The 20,283-nt window shown below is 36.8% G+C and overlaps 1 protein-coding gene across 3 annotated transcripts in view; it reads left to right on the top strand.

The window, feature by feature from the left end:
- Positions 1–20,283, top strand: part of CDKAL1 (CDK5 regulatory subunit associated protein 1 like 1) — a 386,114-nt gene that overhangs the window by 176,099 nt on the left and 189,732 nt on the right. For all 3 annotated transcript variants that reach the window (XM_068200064.1, XM_068200067.1, XM_068200065.1), the window contains one exon: positions 2,415–2,518. In XM_068200064.1, the coding sequence (XP_068056165.1) occupies positions 2,415–2,518 (104 nt within the window). The remainder of the gene's footprint in view (positions 1–2,414; positions 2,519–20,283) is intronic.

Consider the following 20,283-nt stretch of genomic DNA (forward strand, 5'->3'; position numbering starts at 1 on the left):
TGGAGTTTGCAAAGCACTAATCAGCTAGTCATGGAGATGCCATACGTCATAATTGAAGACAAGATATATCCAAGTAGTAAACACAATCTTGGGGCTGGTGACTTCATCAGAACCCACCTGGTGCTATCTTTGCCTTTATGGTATTGTTTTGAAAGTTCTATGGTATTAGTTCCAACTGTGCTGTAGTTGGAACATTTGCCTTTTCTGGTACCTAAATGTTTTCTTGATCTGTTTAATATCTTTATTGATGAGAGGATTTTAGAACAATTTCTGAGAGAAATGGGTCACGATCTGGATGTCCGTGATTTATATGTTTAGAGTGAAGGTTGAGCTACCCCAGCCTAGGCCTCAGATGTGGGCCTGAAAGCCTGTAGCGCAGTTAAGAATAAGTTTGTGGCGCAGTCAGAAATTATGTTAGGGTATAACACAGTGTACTGAGCTATTGAGGTGTGAATTAGTATGGGTCTGCAGTGTGAAACTTTAGCCACCTTAAGACAGGAACAAACAATGTTTGCTTGCCAATGAGAGTGTGCTCACGATTGTAAACTATCTGGAAGTGTATAAAAACTACTGTCTGTAAACAATAAACGGAGAACGTATGATTAGCCACATTGGTTTAGATCTGCATTTGTTCCTGTCCAGCTCACCCTCTTTATTTTTGGTCCCTGCTTTAGGGGATCAAGTGCATGCTCAGTAAGTCTGCCAGCAACACTAAAATTGGGCTGGGGTGTAGATCTGCTGGAGCGTAGGAAGAGTCTGCAGAGGGAGCTGAACAGGCTGGGTTGATGGGTCAAGGCCAGCCATAGGAATTTCAAAAATGCCAAATGCTGGGTCCTGCACTTGGATCGCAACAGGCTGGGGGAAGAGTGGACAGAACACTGTCCTGTGGAAAAGCACCTGGGGATGCTGGTTCACAGTGGCTGAACATGAGCCAGCAGTGTTCAGGTGGCCAAGAAGGCCAGTGCACCCTGGCCTGTATCAGCAATAACATGGCCAGCAGGACCAGGGCAGTGATTGTCCCCCTGTATGCAGCATTGTTGAGGCAACACCTTGAATCCTGGGCTCAGCTGTGGACTTCCCACTTCAAAGAGGAGATTGAGGGGCTGGAGCATGTCCAGAGAAGGGCAATGGAGCTGGGGAAGGGTCTGGAGCACAAGTCTGATGAGCAGCTGAGGGAGCTGGAGATGTTTAGCCTGGAGAAAAGGAGGCTCAGGGGAGACCTTATCACCCTCTAGAGATGCCTGAAAGGAGGCTGTAGCCAAGTGGAGGTCTCTTGCCAGGCAACCAGTGACAGGGCAAGAGGAAATGGCCTCAAGCTGTGCCAGGGGAGATTGAAGATGGACGTCAGGAAGAACTTCTTCACTGAAAGCATGGCCAGGCATTGAAACAGGCTGCCCTGGGAAGTGGTAGTGTCTCTATTCTTGGAAGTGTTCAAGAAATGAATGTAACACTTAGTGCTGTGGTTTGTTTGATGCAGTGGTGATTGGTCAAATGTTGGACTTGATGATCTTGGAGGTCTCTTTCAGCCTTAAAGATTGTATGATTTTATGAAGCTGTGGCTTTTTTATTGTGAAAATGGACAGAATTCATGGTATTCTAGTAAGCATGAACAATACAAATATTTATAATGAGATTTTTGATACTCTGTGAGGTTTTTTAGTGCTTAGGTTTAAATGCTTTAACTTATAAAAAGCTAGAGCAATATCAGCTCTAAAAAGGGGAGTAGAGGAAAAAAGCACAACAGGCTTACAATGAGAGGTAGTTTTTGTTGGTTTTGGTCTTTCCATCCTTGTATTCCGAATTAGTCTGCATTTAGTATATTGTCAGGTAAATTAAAACAATCACATTATTCCTTCGTTTTCTTGTAGGAGTTTTCATTAGTCCTCAGTCTTTTGTGCCAAACTGTCTTTCTAGTTGGTGATTCTGTCTTCATTGCATTGTTTGTTCTACGTATACAAGCCAAAGGAAAGCTAGAAAAATTAATTGAAATGTCTTTTCCAGTGTGCACACTTCGAAAAATCAACTTTAAGCCTTTCAGGACTTTTTACCCTTACTTTCTTGTTCAGGTTGGGTTTTTTATGTAATAGAGGGATCGGAAAACTGGAGCTTGATCTTTAATGATAAAAAATTATTAACTATTATACCTTTCTCAAAAATATTTTAATTCCCACTCAGGTTTTGTATGTGGTTCCTACTGATTGTTTTTCAAACTTTCATATAGATATGAAAGATACTTTAAGAAGTTAGGACAGCAAAACGTTTTTCAAACTATTCCATTGATTTAAAAATGGAATAGGTACCATTTTCTGGTCATAGATATAAAAAACTCACTTTTCCAGAGGTACTTAATAAATATAGCTGTGCATATAAAGGCTTTCCTGGCTAGAAACTGAGTATTTTCATTTTCTGAATAGGTGTCTCAATGCATGTACCTACTGTAAAACTAAGCATGCCAGAGGAGATCTAGCAAGTTATCCTATTGAAGAACTGGTGGACAGAGCCAAGCAGTCTTTTCAAGGTAAGGAATTTTATCCCTACAATAAAAGTCAGCCACTGAAGCATGTCTGGGCTTACCTTCACACAAAATGATTGGGGTACAATATGACTCTGTTGTTATTAATAGTCATAGCTGTGTCTCGTGGTGTCTTTGTGGTAGAAAGCTATGCTTTTGTTATGGTGTACAATGCTATTTGCAAAATGCAGTTTTTTAGGGAGTATTTTATTTTGATTTTGTATTGTTCTAGTGAAGTTCTGTGCGTGGATCTTTTGGAGGTGATGTGGAAATGGTAAAATTTGGTCATTTTATTTTATCTCTGATTTCTTAAAGAAGGTGGTGGAAACCTTTTTTCATTCAGCAATGAAAATTTAATGAGCCTCCCAAGTATTCTTAAATCCTATTCAGCAATACATTGCTTTTTTGCTGGTAATTGATTTAGTGGAGACATTCTGGGGTGTTTCTGAGACCCATACAAAGCTTATCAGCTTTTAACGTCAGTAGGATATTTGTAGTGTCACATGGATTCAATCAAATACTAAGTTTTTCCTGCAATACACTATGGAAAGCTTTAGGCAGATACTGGATCTAGGGCCAGTATCTGCCTAAAGCTCTTGTATTTATGTTAGTTATGATAGCTTTATTGTATCTTAATATTTGTTCTTTATATCTAAATTTTACCTGTGTTTCAAAAATGCAGATTTCCAAATTATGCCAGTATTCATTGTGAAGGCACAGGTGGTGGTTTTTCTGTTTGTGTGCCATTTTGAAGGACTGAAATGTACATTAAAAATAATCAGGTAATTCTGGTGTAGCAGCTCCTTCCATCTTTGTGTGGAATACTTTGAATCAAAAGGAGTAAATGCAACATTTGATGTCACATCCTCTGTGGATGCACAGACAGTACATCCCCTGGGCTTCACTAATGGCTCTGAGAGTTGCAAATGTTCTAGTAAGAAGTCTCCAATGATTGAAAGTGTTTTTGAATCAATCCTTATTTAGGGATCCATAATGAACCTTACTTAGGCCAGTGATAAACCTTTGTCTATTCATGTCAGTTGTGTTCAAGGAAGACCCTTTTTCCCAATCCAAGTCCGTGCTGACAAAATTCTAAGTTCTACGTTCTGCACACAGAAAGTTCTCGCTTAGGGTTGCAAATGCCCTTTTGTTTCACTTTCGTTAAAAGCCAAGTACGTCTCTTCTGTGAAGCTCACCTGTGATTGCCACTAATTTTTTCTTATTGCTTAGGTTTGTAGAATTAATGCTCTTGTTGCTGTGAATTGGATTGTCTGTTAGGATTGTCTGACAGGAATCCTGTCATGTCAGATTTCTTGGTTTAGTAGGATAAGTTTCTAAAACCTGTATACATATTGTGAAACAATTGATAACTGAAATAGAGGATACATAAATACACTTGTTATTTTGGTAGAGAAGCAGCTCAGGAAACATTTTTCTGAAAGCTGGGAGTTTTTAGTAATATAAGATTTTTTGAAATTGGCAAATAGTTACTGAGCAGGAGACATGCTGCCATTTATAAGTTGCATAAGAAGTGTTACTCAGCACTGTATAGTTGTTCTAAAGAAACGTTGGACTGTTCTTCAAGGAAGTATGACAAAAATGGGTAATAAGTCAGGATTATGACCTTGTTTAAGTTAACTATCTAAATTTTATTTAGATTTATGGCATGTGTAGAAAGAAAAAAAAACCAGACTTGTCTGTCCTGTTATAATTGTACTTATATACTATAAATTCCACATTGTATTAGCATAAAGATGTATTCACTTGGCATAACAACAAAGAAAACTCAAGTTTTGTTTGTCTTTGCAGACAATGAATGTGAAATTTTGGAAAGTATTTTGAACTCAAGTATTGTACGTTTGGATTGAAAAATGAGTAATTCAATTCATATGTTGTACTGTGGCCTTTATTATAAATATTGACTCTTTCAAAATAATTTGATTTCTAATGGAAAAAGTTGCCCTTAAGCTGTTGTTTTGAAATTTCTTGAAGAAATGCTATGACGTTTCTCGCAGCAGGCATCTCCAGGGAGTTCTGTTCTTGTTTGGCCTAACACTACCACCTCTGTTAGAGGCCATAAAGAAAGAATCAAGTATTTATTCAGTTGTAAAATGGCTTTGCCTCCAGCTTTCACATACTTAGAAATGGATGAAATAGTCAGATCCTTAGTTTGCAGTGCATGGAGAATTTATTACTGCCAGCTTGCTGCAGCTGTGGGCTGCAGAATCAATTCAGTGAAAGACTTTAGCAATTCAAAGCCATTATTCAATTTTTTGCTGAGTTACTGAACCACAATCTCTTCAGCAATCACTTCTGTCTTCACAGAAGATGTATTGCTGAAGCTCTAGTTAAAAACAGGGAGGTACAGATGTGCCAAGAAAAGTTTTTCCACTTCGAAAACTGATTAAAAAGAGATGGCTGAAATCACCATGATTGAACAATTAGCCTCTTTCTTGTACTTTTTCAAACTCTGAAATAAGCTGTTTTTCTTTTTGTATATTATTTTAATATCTTGAATTCAATGCAATGTGCACAAAAAGTGTTGTCGATTTCTAGTACATGCTGCATATTTTCATAATGTCTTGGACTAAGTGGTAAGGTGTACTGAAACTGAGGAGGTTTTGCATACTTTTGCATGGTTTATGTTTCCTCTCTGACCTCCATAAAAGTTTTAAAGTTACAAGTCACATGAATATTTCACAAAATTTCATTAACAACATAATCTATCTCAAGTTGAAAGTAGTTTGTTGAGTTTTTTCATTTTTTAACTTGAATTTTTTTTCTGTGAACTTCAACTGTTAGTAAGCAGTAGTTTAATTTTTTTTAAATGAGCAGCCATGTCAAATCAGAATATATAGCAGAGTTCTGTAAGAAAGCTAGTAAAAGAAAAAGTATTGTGAAATACAGTAAAGTGGACTTTGAGTGGAGAACAAATGTCTACTGTTAGATTGTTTATGCAGAGGTTTTCTACATCTGATTGTACAGTGCTTTCTTTGTGTCATCAATTTATTAGTAAGTTTTTTTCAAAATGTGCTGTGTCATGTTCAGTGCTGTATTTTAGGGGATTGCATTTACAGTTATGAGAGGGTTCTTTCTTTCCTGGGTAGAGCAAGTTTATGTATAACAATGTGGCTTTGCTTAGTATGTAAAGTGGAAAGCTGGGGGAGCTGCCATTGGTGAACAGTTCCAAGGAGACACAAAAGTTAAACAAGCCTGAACTTTGAATATTGTGTGGAGTGGTGTCCTGGGATGGCTTTGGCTAAATTGCAGGACTCAAAATTGGTTTTTTTCCCAAAGTGGGACTTTCATTGTCATAAAAACCTTACATATTGTGAGAGGCTTTCTGGGCAAAGATAATACTTTATATTGCAAGCAATTTTGACTCATTCAGCAAACTAAGTTAAAAATACATTTTTTAATGGAATTAGCTGTTATTCATTCTAGTTTAGAATGAAAATCTTCTGTATGTACCATTACAAAACAATGCTTCTTAAGCATTGCATGTCTGTTGCAGATGGCAGGGAATATACTGCTGTTAAAATATACACTGTATAATTAACTACTACCTTAGCTTACTTTATGGTAGCAGTCAGGGTGCTCAAATCAAAGTCAATCCTGTTGGGAAACAGTGTTCCTCAAACTATGTGGAACAATTGCTTCTGGATGGATAATTGTAGTGGCAAAATATCACTTATTTTTATTCCATTATTAGCAGGTGGCTCACTGGCACGAGGGATGTTGAGTTTTGAATAGCACTCCTGTTAGGAAATCTTGGACAATGTGTAACATTACAAAGCAGGGGAGTACCAAAACTAAGATTCTGAGTCTTGAGTTTCATTAGTTGCCTTTAGCAATTATCCCTAATCTGGTAGACTTTGGAGTAATGTGAGTTTAAAGGAGATTAGTGTTAAATATCTCTATTAGTGTTAAAACTCTCTACAAGTTTGCCATAAACAGGTGTTTGAGGGTGATGATAAGGATTGATTTTATATAATGTAATTGGTTTCCAGAGCTTTTCAGATGACTTTGAGCTTTGCTGAGGATCTTTGGTTTTAGCAGTTCTGATGAGGTACTGTCAAGACATTCTGCTTTATTCCTAGTAGCTGTTTTGCCCCTGCACAACTACCAGTAAATTCTCTGTATGATTTCAGGGTAGCCGATGGTCATGAAAGGACAAATATGAAGTATTGGCAATGTTTTAGTTTCCCATTGGTTAGCAGAAGCAGTATCAAACGAGGATGCTTGGGCCACACTCTCAGTAAGGGAGGGGGTTTGATTTCTGAATACACTGACAGAGAATGGGTGTCCAGTTATCCAGATGGAGCCTGGGCTGTGCACTCAGGGTCCTTCCGGAGTAGAAACTAACACTGTAGAGAGAGCACTTGTAGCTGCAGATCTGACCTAGAGAGAGGAAGGAGGAGAATGGTGACTGTTTATCTACAACAAATCTTTTCTGTCAGCCTTTTTACTGACTTCCAGGGAATGTAGACTTTAATATTGTTCCTGAAGTATAATTTGAAATTGCGTTCCAGGGAGCTTGGACTGCTGTGTTTGAGACACTTCGATAAAAAGTCTTTGTTTTGCTGTGCTTTTTTGGGTATAGCTATAGAGCTAAGGTTTTTTTCATTGTTGTTCTTAAGTTGATTAAAATTCTTTCTGTATCGTTTTTTGTGTCTTATGAATGTTTAAGGTTTTTTACTGCTGACTTTGCTAATGCACAGAATACTTAGGCCAAGATAAATATTTTTGTACCAGCCTGTCATTTTGTAGTTAGATGGGATAGCATAATTAATTTTCGTTGTCCACATGTATTTTTTTTTAGTTATACTCCATCAGTAGTGAGTAGAAGCAGCGTCTCCAAGTATGTGAGAACTACTGTGTAACATATAAAAACACATATAACCAATGTCATAAAGCAAAGAGATATTTTAAGGGATAAAAATGTCTTTTCAGTAGTAAATTGCAATATTGGAAATATTTTCCAGCTTCTTTTGAGTGAGCAAATTAGTTTAGTGTACTCTGAAGGAAATTCCCTGTCATCTTGGTACATTTTTTTACACAGTGATGTTGACCACTATGTTGCTCTTATTTCTGTTGTCTTCTGCATGTCCTGTTGCATAAAAGATTCCTTTGCATTATATTAAATTTTACTTCAGAAATGTAGTGGCAATTACATTAAATTATTGGTGTCTAAGTTTTTTTCCTCATTGCTCTCTCCAGCTTTTTGAGAAGGAAAGGGAAAGAGAACAGTGCTGATCCCTTTACTATGGCATCCAATGTTAGGACACATGGGAATGGCTCAAAGCTGCGTCCCTGAGGGAAGGTTTGGAGTTCATATGAGGAAATATTTCTTTACCAAGAGGGCACTCGAACCCTGAAACAGGGTTCCTACAGTGGTGGTCAATGCCCCGAGCTGCTTAGTTTTGAAGAGGCATTTGGACAACACCCTTATTAACATGCTTTAAATAAATTCCTCCATTCATTTTTTATGACAATTAAGTGCTGTAAAAATGTATCTGTATGGGTTTTATGCTAATCTTTTATTTTATTAAAAATTGTTGAATTTAAAAATATAATTTTTCTCTGCATGTTTTTCCTTCATTTTGCATGTTTTACTTGGCCTTTTGCAGTTAGCATTGAAGCCTCCTTCTGAGATGGCCAGATGTGACTTTGAGCCAAAAGCCATGTAGCCATTCTTGTGCATTTGTAGTGTCTTGTGTGTGCAGTCAGTCCACTGCTGTCAGAATGCTTCAAACTGATTGCACATGCTGGGTGATAGACTCATGCAGAATAAATTTGGTGCTTTCAAGATCTGTTGCCAAAGGCTGATAACTCTGCAGTGCACTTGCAGTATGTTTGATGTTGTCATCAAAATATTAAACATACTGATCATCTCTGTGCCCTCTGGCCACAAAGGATTCCGGGATTCACAACATGCCACTGTTTTTCACAGAAACACTAAGAATCAGCAGAAGGCTTAGATTTGGTTTAATATGTTGTTAGTATTTTCATTAAGGGTGTAGAACATGGCATCTTCTAATTTTATGGTTACCAAGTACTTTCAGTAATATAATCTTGCTTCCATTTCCTTATAACTCTGTCAAACTGTAATTGATACTTCTAGTTAAGATCATCAAGATATTTGCAAGAATTACATTTTGGAAAACATGTTATTCCTGACGAGTTTAGAAACTAGAAAAACTTATTAAAAATTTATGGAGCCCTTCATGCCTTAGTGTGTAAGACTAGATAGTAGATACTTTGCCCCAGGTCCCCCTTTTTTTTTTTTTTTAACTAAATTTTGTTCTTGGTTCAAATGGGTTTTGTGGAGACTCACTTGATTTTGCCTGTTAGATTTTGTAGGCATGCTCTGTACCTCAGTTTGGTTTTAAGCATTAGGTTTTTTTCCATTGCTGCCAAGTCTACTGTGATACTAGGCATCAGAAATGAGGAAGGGAGACATCTTTCTCTTTTGCTCCATGTGTCACTTCTTCCACAGTTCATATAGGATTCAGTTCTGTCAAATAGCCTTGTAGAGCAATCATGCTGTAAGACATAATTTGCAAAAAAATCATGCACATGCCTCAGTTAAGACACAAATGAATCACAATAGCTTTTGCAAGTATGCAGCATAGCATACAGAGCTGTAATTGGGCTGTTCACTTTAAAGGAAATCCACTTTGTCACTCATTGCCATTTGTATAATTGGGATTTTATTGTGTAAGTATTGTGTACCTGATTAAAAAAAAAAAAAAAAGTGGCCTCAAAGAGCTTGTAATGTAGCAGTGTAAACAACTGAAGTGGAGTAACATATGATTGCATTGAGGATAATAGGTGGTTGGTCATTGTATTTGCTACCATGGCATTGTCTCAGGTCTTGTATGGGATGACAGAGGAAAATTTGTTGTTTACTGAAGACTGGAAGGAAGATGATGCAGTAACAAGGAGTGGTCATTCATTTAACAAGGAGCTGTGACCCTAGAATTTGCAAAAAATCATGTTTCCATAAAGATTTTCATCAGGAGTCAAAGTCTCTGTGTGCTGCCTTGTGTTTCTGAAAGTAATATTTTCTTCTCTGTGGGGATTATTTATAAGCCTCAATAGCTTTAAATAGATTATTTGGATGCCTTGAAATGTTTCTCAAGTTATGGTTATCTTTTCCAAAACATAAAGCATATTAATGCTGTAACATGAAATAAAAGGCTTTTTTTTTTTTTTTTTTAATCTGGACAATTGCTGCTTCAGGATGCTGTTCTCTCTCTAAGTGTTGCCAGAACTACATACGTATTGTCCAGAAGCTAATTTGCCAGATAAATTGAAACTGTTGCCAAAATGTCTGGTAGCATGATGAGATAACCTTTTTGTCTCTATCAAACCTATTCTAGTAATGCTCCTTTTTTATGAAGTCTTTTGACTGTGCATGGGTTCTTGTAGCTTACAGTGTTGGAAATAAGGATTATAAATTGAATACAAGAATGCTTACTTTGCATGCCTGACTAAGAATCCTAGAGACAATAAGACTCTACTAATCTCTTAGCTTTGGCAGTTTCAAGAACCAGAAAAGTCTGTCTAACAAAGGTTGTATTTTTTCCTTCGGCAGAAAGAAAATCCCAATTTTTGGTCACATTTGCTCTGTATAATTCAGTCTACTCATTACTTTTTATTTTCCTACTCAAATATTTGCATTTGTGCTGTTAAGATTCTTGAATGACTGCCAGCCTGTTTAATTTTGTATTGTTATGAAAAAGGTGCATTTTATTTTTGTTTGAAATAAAAGTGTAATAGAAAAGAGCCAAAGCAAAGATGTATACAGTTCAAATTACTACTTGATCTTTAGCCTTAGGTTATAATTTCAGCTGTACTTTTAGCAACCACTGCAAGTAGAAGGAGCATTTTTTAGCCCCCCTTTCCTCCTTCATCCGTCCTCTTTGTTGCCCCCTTTTTTTTCCATCCTTTCCTCAGGCCACCTGCTTTTTGGCTAGGAGAGTGTTCCTTGTGTGAATCAGGCTGGGGGACTGATCTGGGGTAAAGTGGAATGTGTTTTCAGAAACCTCTCAGGGTGACATTAGTAACTGATACAAGTTGAATCTTCCCAGATGCTGACATTATGGAAGTATCACAATTCTGCAGTTTCCTAATGGAACTTTCCTTTGGAGTAAAGGACTGGAGGGATGTCTGGGAAACCAGATGTAGTAATCTGTCCAAGCTTCTCTCTCTCATCACAGAGCTGCTCTTTCCTAGGCCAGTTTAGCTGGCTTTTGGGGTGAGAAATGGTCCTACAAAACTTCATGTAATACTGGACACACTGGGATGTATTCTCTCATCTTCCAAAGACAGAAGATACCTGTCCCAGCTTAAATGGGGAAGAGGAAAAGAGAGGGTTGAAACACACTCTAGTCTTCATGCTTTTTAACAGAATGTTTGGCTCATTTGTGGCTTCTTCAGAAGTGCTCGTCAATCTGATGTTTGCTTGAAATTTTTTTTTCTTTTTTTGGAAAATTTGATTATATAATACAAGAGTAGTGTATGTTATATTCTTTCCATGCTTATTTAATGGAACAGCAGCAGAAAAAAGGCTGGGTAGAATTACTTGCTTTTTAATTTTATTTATAAATTTATTTTTGCTAAGTTTGCATTATTTGAAATGGAGTGTAAACCACAGGATTCAGTAATGCCAAAGCCAGTAGTTAACTCTTTACCAGGCAGATTAAGTTGGTTTTGTGTGTATTTAGTCTTGAATTTTAAAAGAGTTGGAATTAAAGCATGATGTATTTTTTAAATAAATGTGATTTTCAGAGGGGAAAGGTTTTTATCTTTAATTTTGTTTCAAAGTGTAAGTTTGGTTTTATGTGACTTTATAATCACAGAGGTACTGGAATTTTTTCACTCCTTGTAAATATTTGTTCAGTTATAGTAACTTGTATTTCTTTGATAATACATATTTTACTTGTGTATTTACTGCTGGTTTTGTTAAACCTGGATTAGAAAAACTTTCCAAACATTATAAAAGTATTCTCAGTGTCAGCTTTGCATGTTATGCTGCAATCAGCTGCCTGAAGCTTTCTATAGCTTTTGTGAAAATATCATGAGCAGTTTCTACTGTTGAACAGATTTGGTAACCAGAATCCAAATCAGTAATTTAATAAATCCAATGCACTGTGTTGCACCATGCATCTATCAAGCTGAAGTAATCTTTAATGTGTCCAAAGGTTTTATCAGAATGCAGCAAGATTCCTTTAATCATCTGGTAAGTAGTCTGCTGTTGGACAGCTTGGCCTTCTGTAGAAACAAGCCTTAGCTGTTCGTGCCACTGAAACCTGCTACTCACAAGATTACTAAAGATCTTCTCCTAACTTCTTTTTCTTTGCTATGGGGATGTGAAGGAGAGATTTTTTAAAGAAATGAAGTTGTGACAGAACTAGGATCTCTCAGCATAAATTTTGCCCACCTCCTTTCTGTGTTTTTGTTCATGGACTGCATGAGTTATATATGCCCCACTACCCCTAGTACTGCAAGGTGACCAATGTGGTGACTACTTAAAATGAGCAGCAATGCTGGGTATCTCAACCCATACCAAGTTCCAAGGCATTAAGTGAAGCTAGCAAAGGCCAGAACAAATTGAAGTGGGATTCTTAATCTCATAGTGTGGTTAAAGCGGAGAAACCCCTAGCATGGAACATAGTGGAAGTTTGAGCATTTGGAAGAAATAGGACAGAGGCATGGAAGAAGAATCAATTTTTTTTTAAATAATAACAAATCTTATGTCAAGTATTGCAATTTTCTGAGTATTCAGCAAATCATTTATGCATTTATACTCTCCACTAAGCATCCTGTGGGAGAAGTCTCTAGGCTAAGCTGACTAATGGTCTTACTTGTGGCTATTCTTAAGCTGTATTTCAGCAAGTCACTCATTTCCCCCAGTGTACTTTATATAAAGTGTGCCTTATGTTTTTAGTATTGCTCTCAATCATCTTTTGTAATGAGGGCTCACCTTCCATGTGGATGTTGGGTTTTGTGGTGATCCTCTTGACATATTGTGCAATACCACTGTGACTCAAGGCTATGCCATCTCTGTATCTAGCGCTAATATAAGATTGTAACTTTTGAGATTAATTTAATAGGAAACTAAGAGCTGTTTTGATCTGAGAGAACTTTCTTTCAAAGACCTTTAAAAGTGTTATGTGATTAAATGATAAAGGTGCAATTTACAGAAGCAAGAGACTGCAACATCAAACAACTCACAGCATATCTCAAGTGTAAAGCATAAGTTATAAAAAGAAATTGTCTAATCTTTCATGCTGTAGTCAGTGAAGTCATAGTGAGAGTAAAACTCTGGGTGGTTATGAGCCTGGATGTAACAGGGAGAGAATGTTGAGAGACTGTTGAATTAAACTTATAAAAAATAAAGTTGTAGGCTTGGTCCCAGAGATTAGATGGGTCTCTCTCAAGGTAAACTGTTGATCCTTCTTTTTTATAACCTTCCCTCGAGTACCTCCTACTATGTTAAGGCAAAAGTCAGTATGTGCTAAAATACTTTCATGCCAGCTTTAGACATAATGTTACAGTGATTGTGATTGTTCCTGAAATAACAGGACAGGACTAAGTAGAAGAAAATATTACTTGCATGCTGCCCTGTCATCATTCATACCATGTAATACAAAGACCAGTTGAGCAATACTTCTTTTAAACAAAATGTATTCTGCAGCTTTAGCAGCCTTCTGAAGGAAGAGAGTTATATTGGATGCATTAGGGGCTTTTTTCATTAGACAAGACATGGCTGCAGTTTTTCTTATCTTAAAACCCTCTCACATGTGCAAGTGTCTGTGTTCAAAAATTTAATGTTGTTATTACATTCTACAGAAGTGACAATTTAGGTGTGTTTTGTACTGGTACATATTAGGGAGCTCTTTGGCCTCTCTAGTCTAAATCCAAAGAAAACAGACCTTAAAATGCACTTAAGATGCACTTTGTACAATTTGGTAAGCTCAGATATTAGGGAGATGGCTTTTATGCACAATTTGGTTGTATGTGGAAATAGATTAGGAGCAATCATGATGAATGACACAATTTTTTTTCTGCAATATCACTCCATGAAAATAAAAGCTATGATTTGTACAGCTATGTGGCACTCCTGATGTGCACGCCAGGGTGTCTTAATAGCTTTAATACATGCCTTTTTAATGCTGTGTACGTTGTGCAAAAGTACTGAAATCTGAAATTCAAATATTGCACGTAAGCTAGGTGTAAGAGCTGTCAGTGAAAATACTTGAGAACCTCTAGGAAGGCACCTGTGAGAACAGGTTGTTTCTGGACAAGTTGCTTCTGCTTTAATTTAGGATTACTGTGTTTGTGACCTGTTCATGGTTTGTTTTCATATATGGGCCCATGCCCTAAAGAAAACAAAGGAAAAAATAACACTTTTGTTCCTAGTTTATTTGTAAACCAGGTCAGATACCCTTGATTAGCTCTCAGCTGGAGCATAATTTAAATCCTGACAGATTGAACCTAAACAGCAGGCTTTTTTCAGATCAGCCAGAAGATGGGGGGGGTGGGGGGAGAAAAAGAAAAGCTATTTTCAGTTCACAAGCAGTACAACAGTGCCGGATAAATCTGCAACTGTTAATGAATAGCTATTTCAAATATTTACAGGAGGTAAAAGAAAAGAAGATTGGCATCCAAGGCAGCTGTGCCCAAGGAGAGCTATTAAAAATAAACTTGATAAATGATGTTCAAGTGCTCATAGAGCTGTCAAATATCAGAGGTACTCAAAGTGGAAAGTGTTTATACTCTATGGCCATGCTGCTAGGCATTCTGGACAGGGATTTTTTTCCAAATTTTTCTGCAAAATCGACTCAGCAGATCAAAAGGGGAGAAAGGATCTAATGCAAAACTTTCCAGAGCCTTTAACCTTTTGCTACATTAAAATACACAAGTGCTTATTTGCTGTGTAGGTGAGAAATTAAATTCTTTTATACATTTAATTTTTTCAACAAGAACCCATTTCTTTGGTCTTGATTTGTAATAAAAATGCTATGAGAGTTTATGCTTGTAACAAAATCCATTACTTATTTTTATGACACTTTCACTCTTCTGTATTAGTGAATGATAATGATGAGGGTCCATGAGTGCTGCACTGATTTTGAACACATCTTGAAAAATCATATATACATAGTAAACTATGAACTTCATGTGCTTTTGTACCCAGAGACTTTTTCTCAGGTAGTCTAGAAGGTATTTTTATATCAATTTTTAGTTCTGAGTTTAATGTATGTCAGTTGACTGGAAACTTTTTAGCTGAGACATTTTATTTTTTTACTTCACTGTGAATAGAGTTTATCAGAAGCTGTCAGTCTAGTGACAAAAAATATGCTGGAGATATACCAAGTGCAAAGGACATGAAAAGCATGTCGTTATTTACAGGATGCTCTAGTACAAATCACATTTTTTGTGTATGGATATTGCTTTCTTTCCTCTTGTAATTTATTTTTCCCTTTTCAAAAATTAATTATAAAAAGTTATGGTAAAATTCTTATCCAGCTTGTCTTAGAAATAAGTTCTCGTCCTGTGTTTGAGGGGTAAGCAAATATGGAGTACATGTAACTCATGTATTTGTAGTGGAACACTGCGGCAGGCCCATGTATTGCAGTGACATGGATTGCTGACTTGCACGTGCATAAACGCCTGTCCTTTCGAGCTGAAATTCCCTGTGGAATGAATATTGGCTCACTTGTGTGAACCCATTGTGGAGAACAGGCTAAATGGTGTCAGTTTTATATTTGGTGTCTTGAGCTTTGAAAGAGTTTCTTAGTTTAAGTGTCTGCTGTTTCACAATGATGAGGAAGAAGAAATTTGAAAGTATTTCTTTCCTTAACCTGAAGACATCTTTATTGTTATGAAAATGGCTTCATGGTTTCCTCAGAAAGTAAGCTGTAGCAAAATCTGCCAGATCTACTTCTTACCAAATTGCTGTAAGCAACGCAGTGATGGTGGAAAAAATGGGACCTACCTAAGCCTGAAAGTTTTCCTCTTTTCAGGTTTTATCTTTCCATGCAATAGCAGATGCAATATACCACTTTAATGTACCACTCCTTAACAGCAGAGTTTCCTAAAATGCTTAAAGGAGACAGCAAACTCTGGATCAGTTTCCTTCATATGGAAACATTGTAGGTCACTGGGCATTGATTTGAAAGTTAACACAGTGTTAGATATTGAAATGATTGTAGCTGTCATAGCCCAACTTCCTTTCAGCACCTGTAGTTAAGCATGCCTGATTGCCTGATCTTCTAAATGGATCTCCTGCTAGTTAAACTACTTTTATTCTTTCAGGACTATAATGCTGTGCTGCATGGGGTACAACCCCTGTGTCACTTTAGGACACTAATGTATAAATATCTCAAGTGAATTTTGTGTACCATGTAAACCAGACCTCAGAAATCTGTGAGACATTTTTTGTAAATTTTAGAGGAGAAATCTCAGTTGTCTTTGTCACTTTTGAAAAATGTGTGTGGTTTGAGTAAGCTGTTCTCATCTACCTAAATAATACTGCCCCACTAGGAGAAAGAAGGGGCATTTTGGAGTAGAACAAGGTGTTCTCCCTTAACTAGATTTTTTGAAGGTTTGCTTTGCAGATAGCTCATCAGAATCTAGACTGTTTAACCTTCTGTATGTGGTAAAACCTCAAAAATTTCCAAATTACTTAAGGGAAAGAATAGGTAATGGTTAAGGAAATGAAGCTGTTCGAAGGGTTTGATAGACACGTGTATCAAAATAAAATTTATTGTATATAGATGAAACATATATGATTTTTAATCTGTAGGAATACTCTGGAGGGTAGGAAAATCTAGTTTATCCAGCTGCCCTTTTTTTTTTCCCAGTTCCTTTTTGACTGCACAGTAGGAATCCTACTCATTACAGCGTAGGCCTTTTCATTGCCAGTAAGCTGACATACTTTTTGAACAAGGGTTGAACATTAGTAGTAGCACTTTAAAAAAAAGTTTAATTTTTAACCTGTGGAGTCTTACTGAAAGAAAGTGACAAATACTCATAGCAGTCATTTAACAGAGGTCTATCCTATGCAAGTAGTATGTAGTACTCTTCAAATAGTAAAGCTTACCTTTATGTATTTAAACAAAAATTTCTGTGGGCTGCATTATTGATAGAAGCTAATGTTTTATTACTATGTGATTCTCCTTCAGCTGTTCTCAGTATTGTTATTTAAACATAGATGACATGAACAGAATTTTATTAGAACACATTTTATCATAGCAAAGCTTAATAAATAGAGCTTCTAATTGGAGAACGTGAAAGAGGAAGGGTTAATGAAGAGTTCAAGGAAGTTCAGTTTCATTACCAGTAGCAAAGACATTTTTGCTCAGAAACTCTGGGGTTTTTAAAGGCCTTGTGGTTAATCCATTAAGGTACATTTCATAGATTTCACTGGAAATACATGTACTTGCAGACTGCTTCAATAATTCCTGACAATAAATGTAAACATCAAGTGCATTTAAACACTGGAAGGGTGTAGAAGACTTATCTTCTATCCTTTAGTACTTTCCAGTTTCTGCAAATAGAGTAGATTATTCTGTCTTCCATACAAGAACCTTCTTATCATTCTTGGGTGTAGAAAGGAGAGGGATTCAAATGGCAGGTCTGGACAAAACTTACAACATCATGGGAGTGATTTCTTTGGACATGTCTGCTGCAGCTCCCCCCACCATACCCCCTACTGAAAACAGAAAACATTATCTGGGATAGTGTGTCACATCTGCCACGGGCAGATCCAGCTAAGCTGACTTCAGTAAAACTACCCAGAGCACTTGTGTAGAAGTAATTAATGTTGCCCTGCACCAGATTTTCTGCTGTGAAGAATACTCTCTCTTTTATTTTTACCATTCTGTTTCTTTTTTCTTCTTTGTGAATGTGCTAGTAGCTGCATGTGGCCATATTTTTCCCAGGCTGCAGCAATGAGACAGAACAGTAGTGTTGCAGAAAACCCTTAGTATCCTGAGCAGAGGCAGAGAAGGAGATAAAACTAGCATTAATTTCTCTGTTGCTGTCCTTTCCAAAATCTGAGGAGTGGTAGCTGGATGGCCTTGAAAATGCAGAGAGGTGAAACTTCAGCTACTCAGCTTCCACTGTTAGGTGGAAAGTTTTTTTCCAACACAGGGATAGAAATTTTCTTGGAGGTTTAGTCAACCAGACAGCATGAGAGTTTGAATAAGGAAGCGTAAGCAAGAGGATTTTCTTTTTAATGCTTTGTTAGAGAACAATATGAAGTTCTTTTCTGAAGAAGGAGAAATAAAACATCATATATTAAGTATGTTTGGTCCAATAAGTATTCCAAGCAGCAAAGGTGTCACAAAACAAATAGTATTTTTAAATTTCTAGTCCACTGTGGCAAAATATCTCTTCACACCAAATAATAAAATGAAACTTCTCTAAGGTTACTAAAGTCCTTTTCATGCTTGGTTTTTATATACAATATCTTTCACTGTAACTTCATTTTTAAAGTACCTAAGTCAGTATTACAATGTTAAGACATGGATAATTTTAAAGGTTACAGGAATTTAATTGAGACGTAAGTGAGTTAGAGCTGTGAAGATTTTTGTTTTTTCCCAGCCCCATCCCCACTGCAAATCTTGCTTTATAAAGCTTTTATAAAGCATTCTTACATGTATTTTAATGCATTTAAAAATATTTAATTATTTTAATTTGCATATTGGGCTTGCATAGTCTCCTTAAATTAATTGTTTCATTTCTTCAGCTGTTCCTAAATAGCCATTGTGCTGATCAAGCACTTACTTCAGTATGTCCTTGATAAAATTAATGAAAGCATCTGTAGAAGCAGCGACAGCAGCTGCAGTGCCTTATGGAAGCCAACTTCTGCTTAATATTCTGATAAAATAAATAGTTTTGTACTTGTGCTGGAAGCTAATGCTGGCTGGCTTATTTACAGCATAAAAAAAGTTGCACCTGCCACAGCTAGACCAAGCACTGAGGCTTGCTGATTACATGTTCTTGTTAGTGTCATTGTTATTGGTGAAATGGGAGTGATGTCATCCTTATCAAAACCTACTGGCACCCTACAGAGTGACAAATAATTTGCCCACTGCTGTTTATCAGCATGGGCCTTGTTTTAGAAGTGACGAGAGTGCTGAATTTTCACAGTTGAATGCTGTACAACTGCAGAGGTGTATGAAAATGAAATGGATTGATACTTGTAATCAGTGTGCATAGTGATGGTTAAGGTGTAATGAAACATAAGTGCACATTTAGGGTAATTATATGTCTACCAGGTGGGGCCCCGGGGCTTTGCCTGTATAGAAACCGCTTGAGGTGGCAGATACGCAGGAAGAAGTACTGCAGCACCATCTGCTTTTTTCTCATTTCCACATTAATCCTTCTAACCCCCAAGCCTGGACTGCACAGACTTAAGCAGCCCTTGGTCTATTCAGTATCATGTCTCCTTCTAGTTGGGTATAGCCCCAAACACTGGAGTGGATGTGATGCAAAACAGGAGCTCTTGTGAGTAGAATGTATTAATACACCCTTTTGGAGTTCGCTGAGACATATGTTGCATTCTTCTTAAACTTTCTCTCAAAATGGCTTGTAGGAAAATGTGCTCGTGTTATATTTTAAGGCAGTATCTCATACTCAAAGGCTTTGTGCATATATGGGTTGTCTATACTGATATGTCTATGTCTTAAATGGGTGATGAAAAATACTAAAACTTCCTCCAGACAGGCATCTGTATTTTCTGTTAATTGGAGTGAAAATCTATAAGCCTTACATTACTTGTATTTATCTTAAGTAAGTAATGGGAATAAATGGTTGTTAGTTGAAAACACTGCAAGAGTCTTTTGCTCCTTGGAATCACTGTACAGACTAAGAAATAAGAACTGCCATTCATTTATGGTAATTACTAAGGGAAATGGGGATGTGTATTTTCAAATTTAAAAAGGGAAAAGGCGCTTGGTGCCTCCAAAGACGCCGTACACACAAGAGCACCAAATGTTCCAAATGTGGTAGATATGCTACACGAGCAGTTTGGCTGCAGTCTCATGTAGAGAAGGTTTAATGTATCTCAGATGCCCTGCATTCATCTGCACTTGGTAACTGATCTGTGCTTATGCATTTACTTAGCTGAGAATGTGCAGTGTTTTCAAAGCAGTTACTGGACTGAGGGCCATAGTCTGATTGTATTATTGTGAAATGTGTTGTACTTGATATAGCTTTTCAATTTTAATGCAACTTTTATACATCTTTGACATTTTGATTGATCTTGCTTTTCCCTTGCTGAATATAGGTCATTATATAGTTTTGCACTGTTTGTTCCCTAATAAAATAAAGAACATTGCTGAATCTGACTTTTAAAAAATTTTAATAGTGTGCCCTAGGGTCAGGCTCATACTTGATGTAACTGCAGGGAAGTCAGTGGAGTAATACTTGGATGAGTTTCACTGAGCTTTTAATTGGAGCATGACAGTATTTAAAAAAATAAAACAAAAATTATCTGTCTACATATAAAAACAATTCGATATGTCTGAGGTAGCTCCTGGTAGCTATTTAGCTTAAGTAACCAAACAAACCCAGATTTCGGAAGTTAATGCTGATTTACATAAGCTAATGCTATTTATGAGTTAAATACAAAAAAAGAAAAATAACATCTTAAACTGTTCAGTGAGAGAAACTATGGAAATTTTAAATATAGGTATGTGTACAAGTAGAATGATAATCTATGCTGCACATACAGAGAACATAAAAACTTAATC

The sequence above is a fragment of the Anomalospiza imberbis genome, chromosome 1, assembly GCF_031753505.1.
Source record: "Anomalospiza imberbis isolate Cuckoo-Finch-1a 21T00152 chromosome 1, ASM3175350v1, whole genome shotgun sequence".
NCBI lineage: Eukaryota > Metazoa > Chordata > Aves > Passeriformes > Viduidae > Anomalospiza > Anomalospiza imberbis.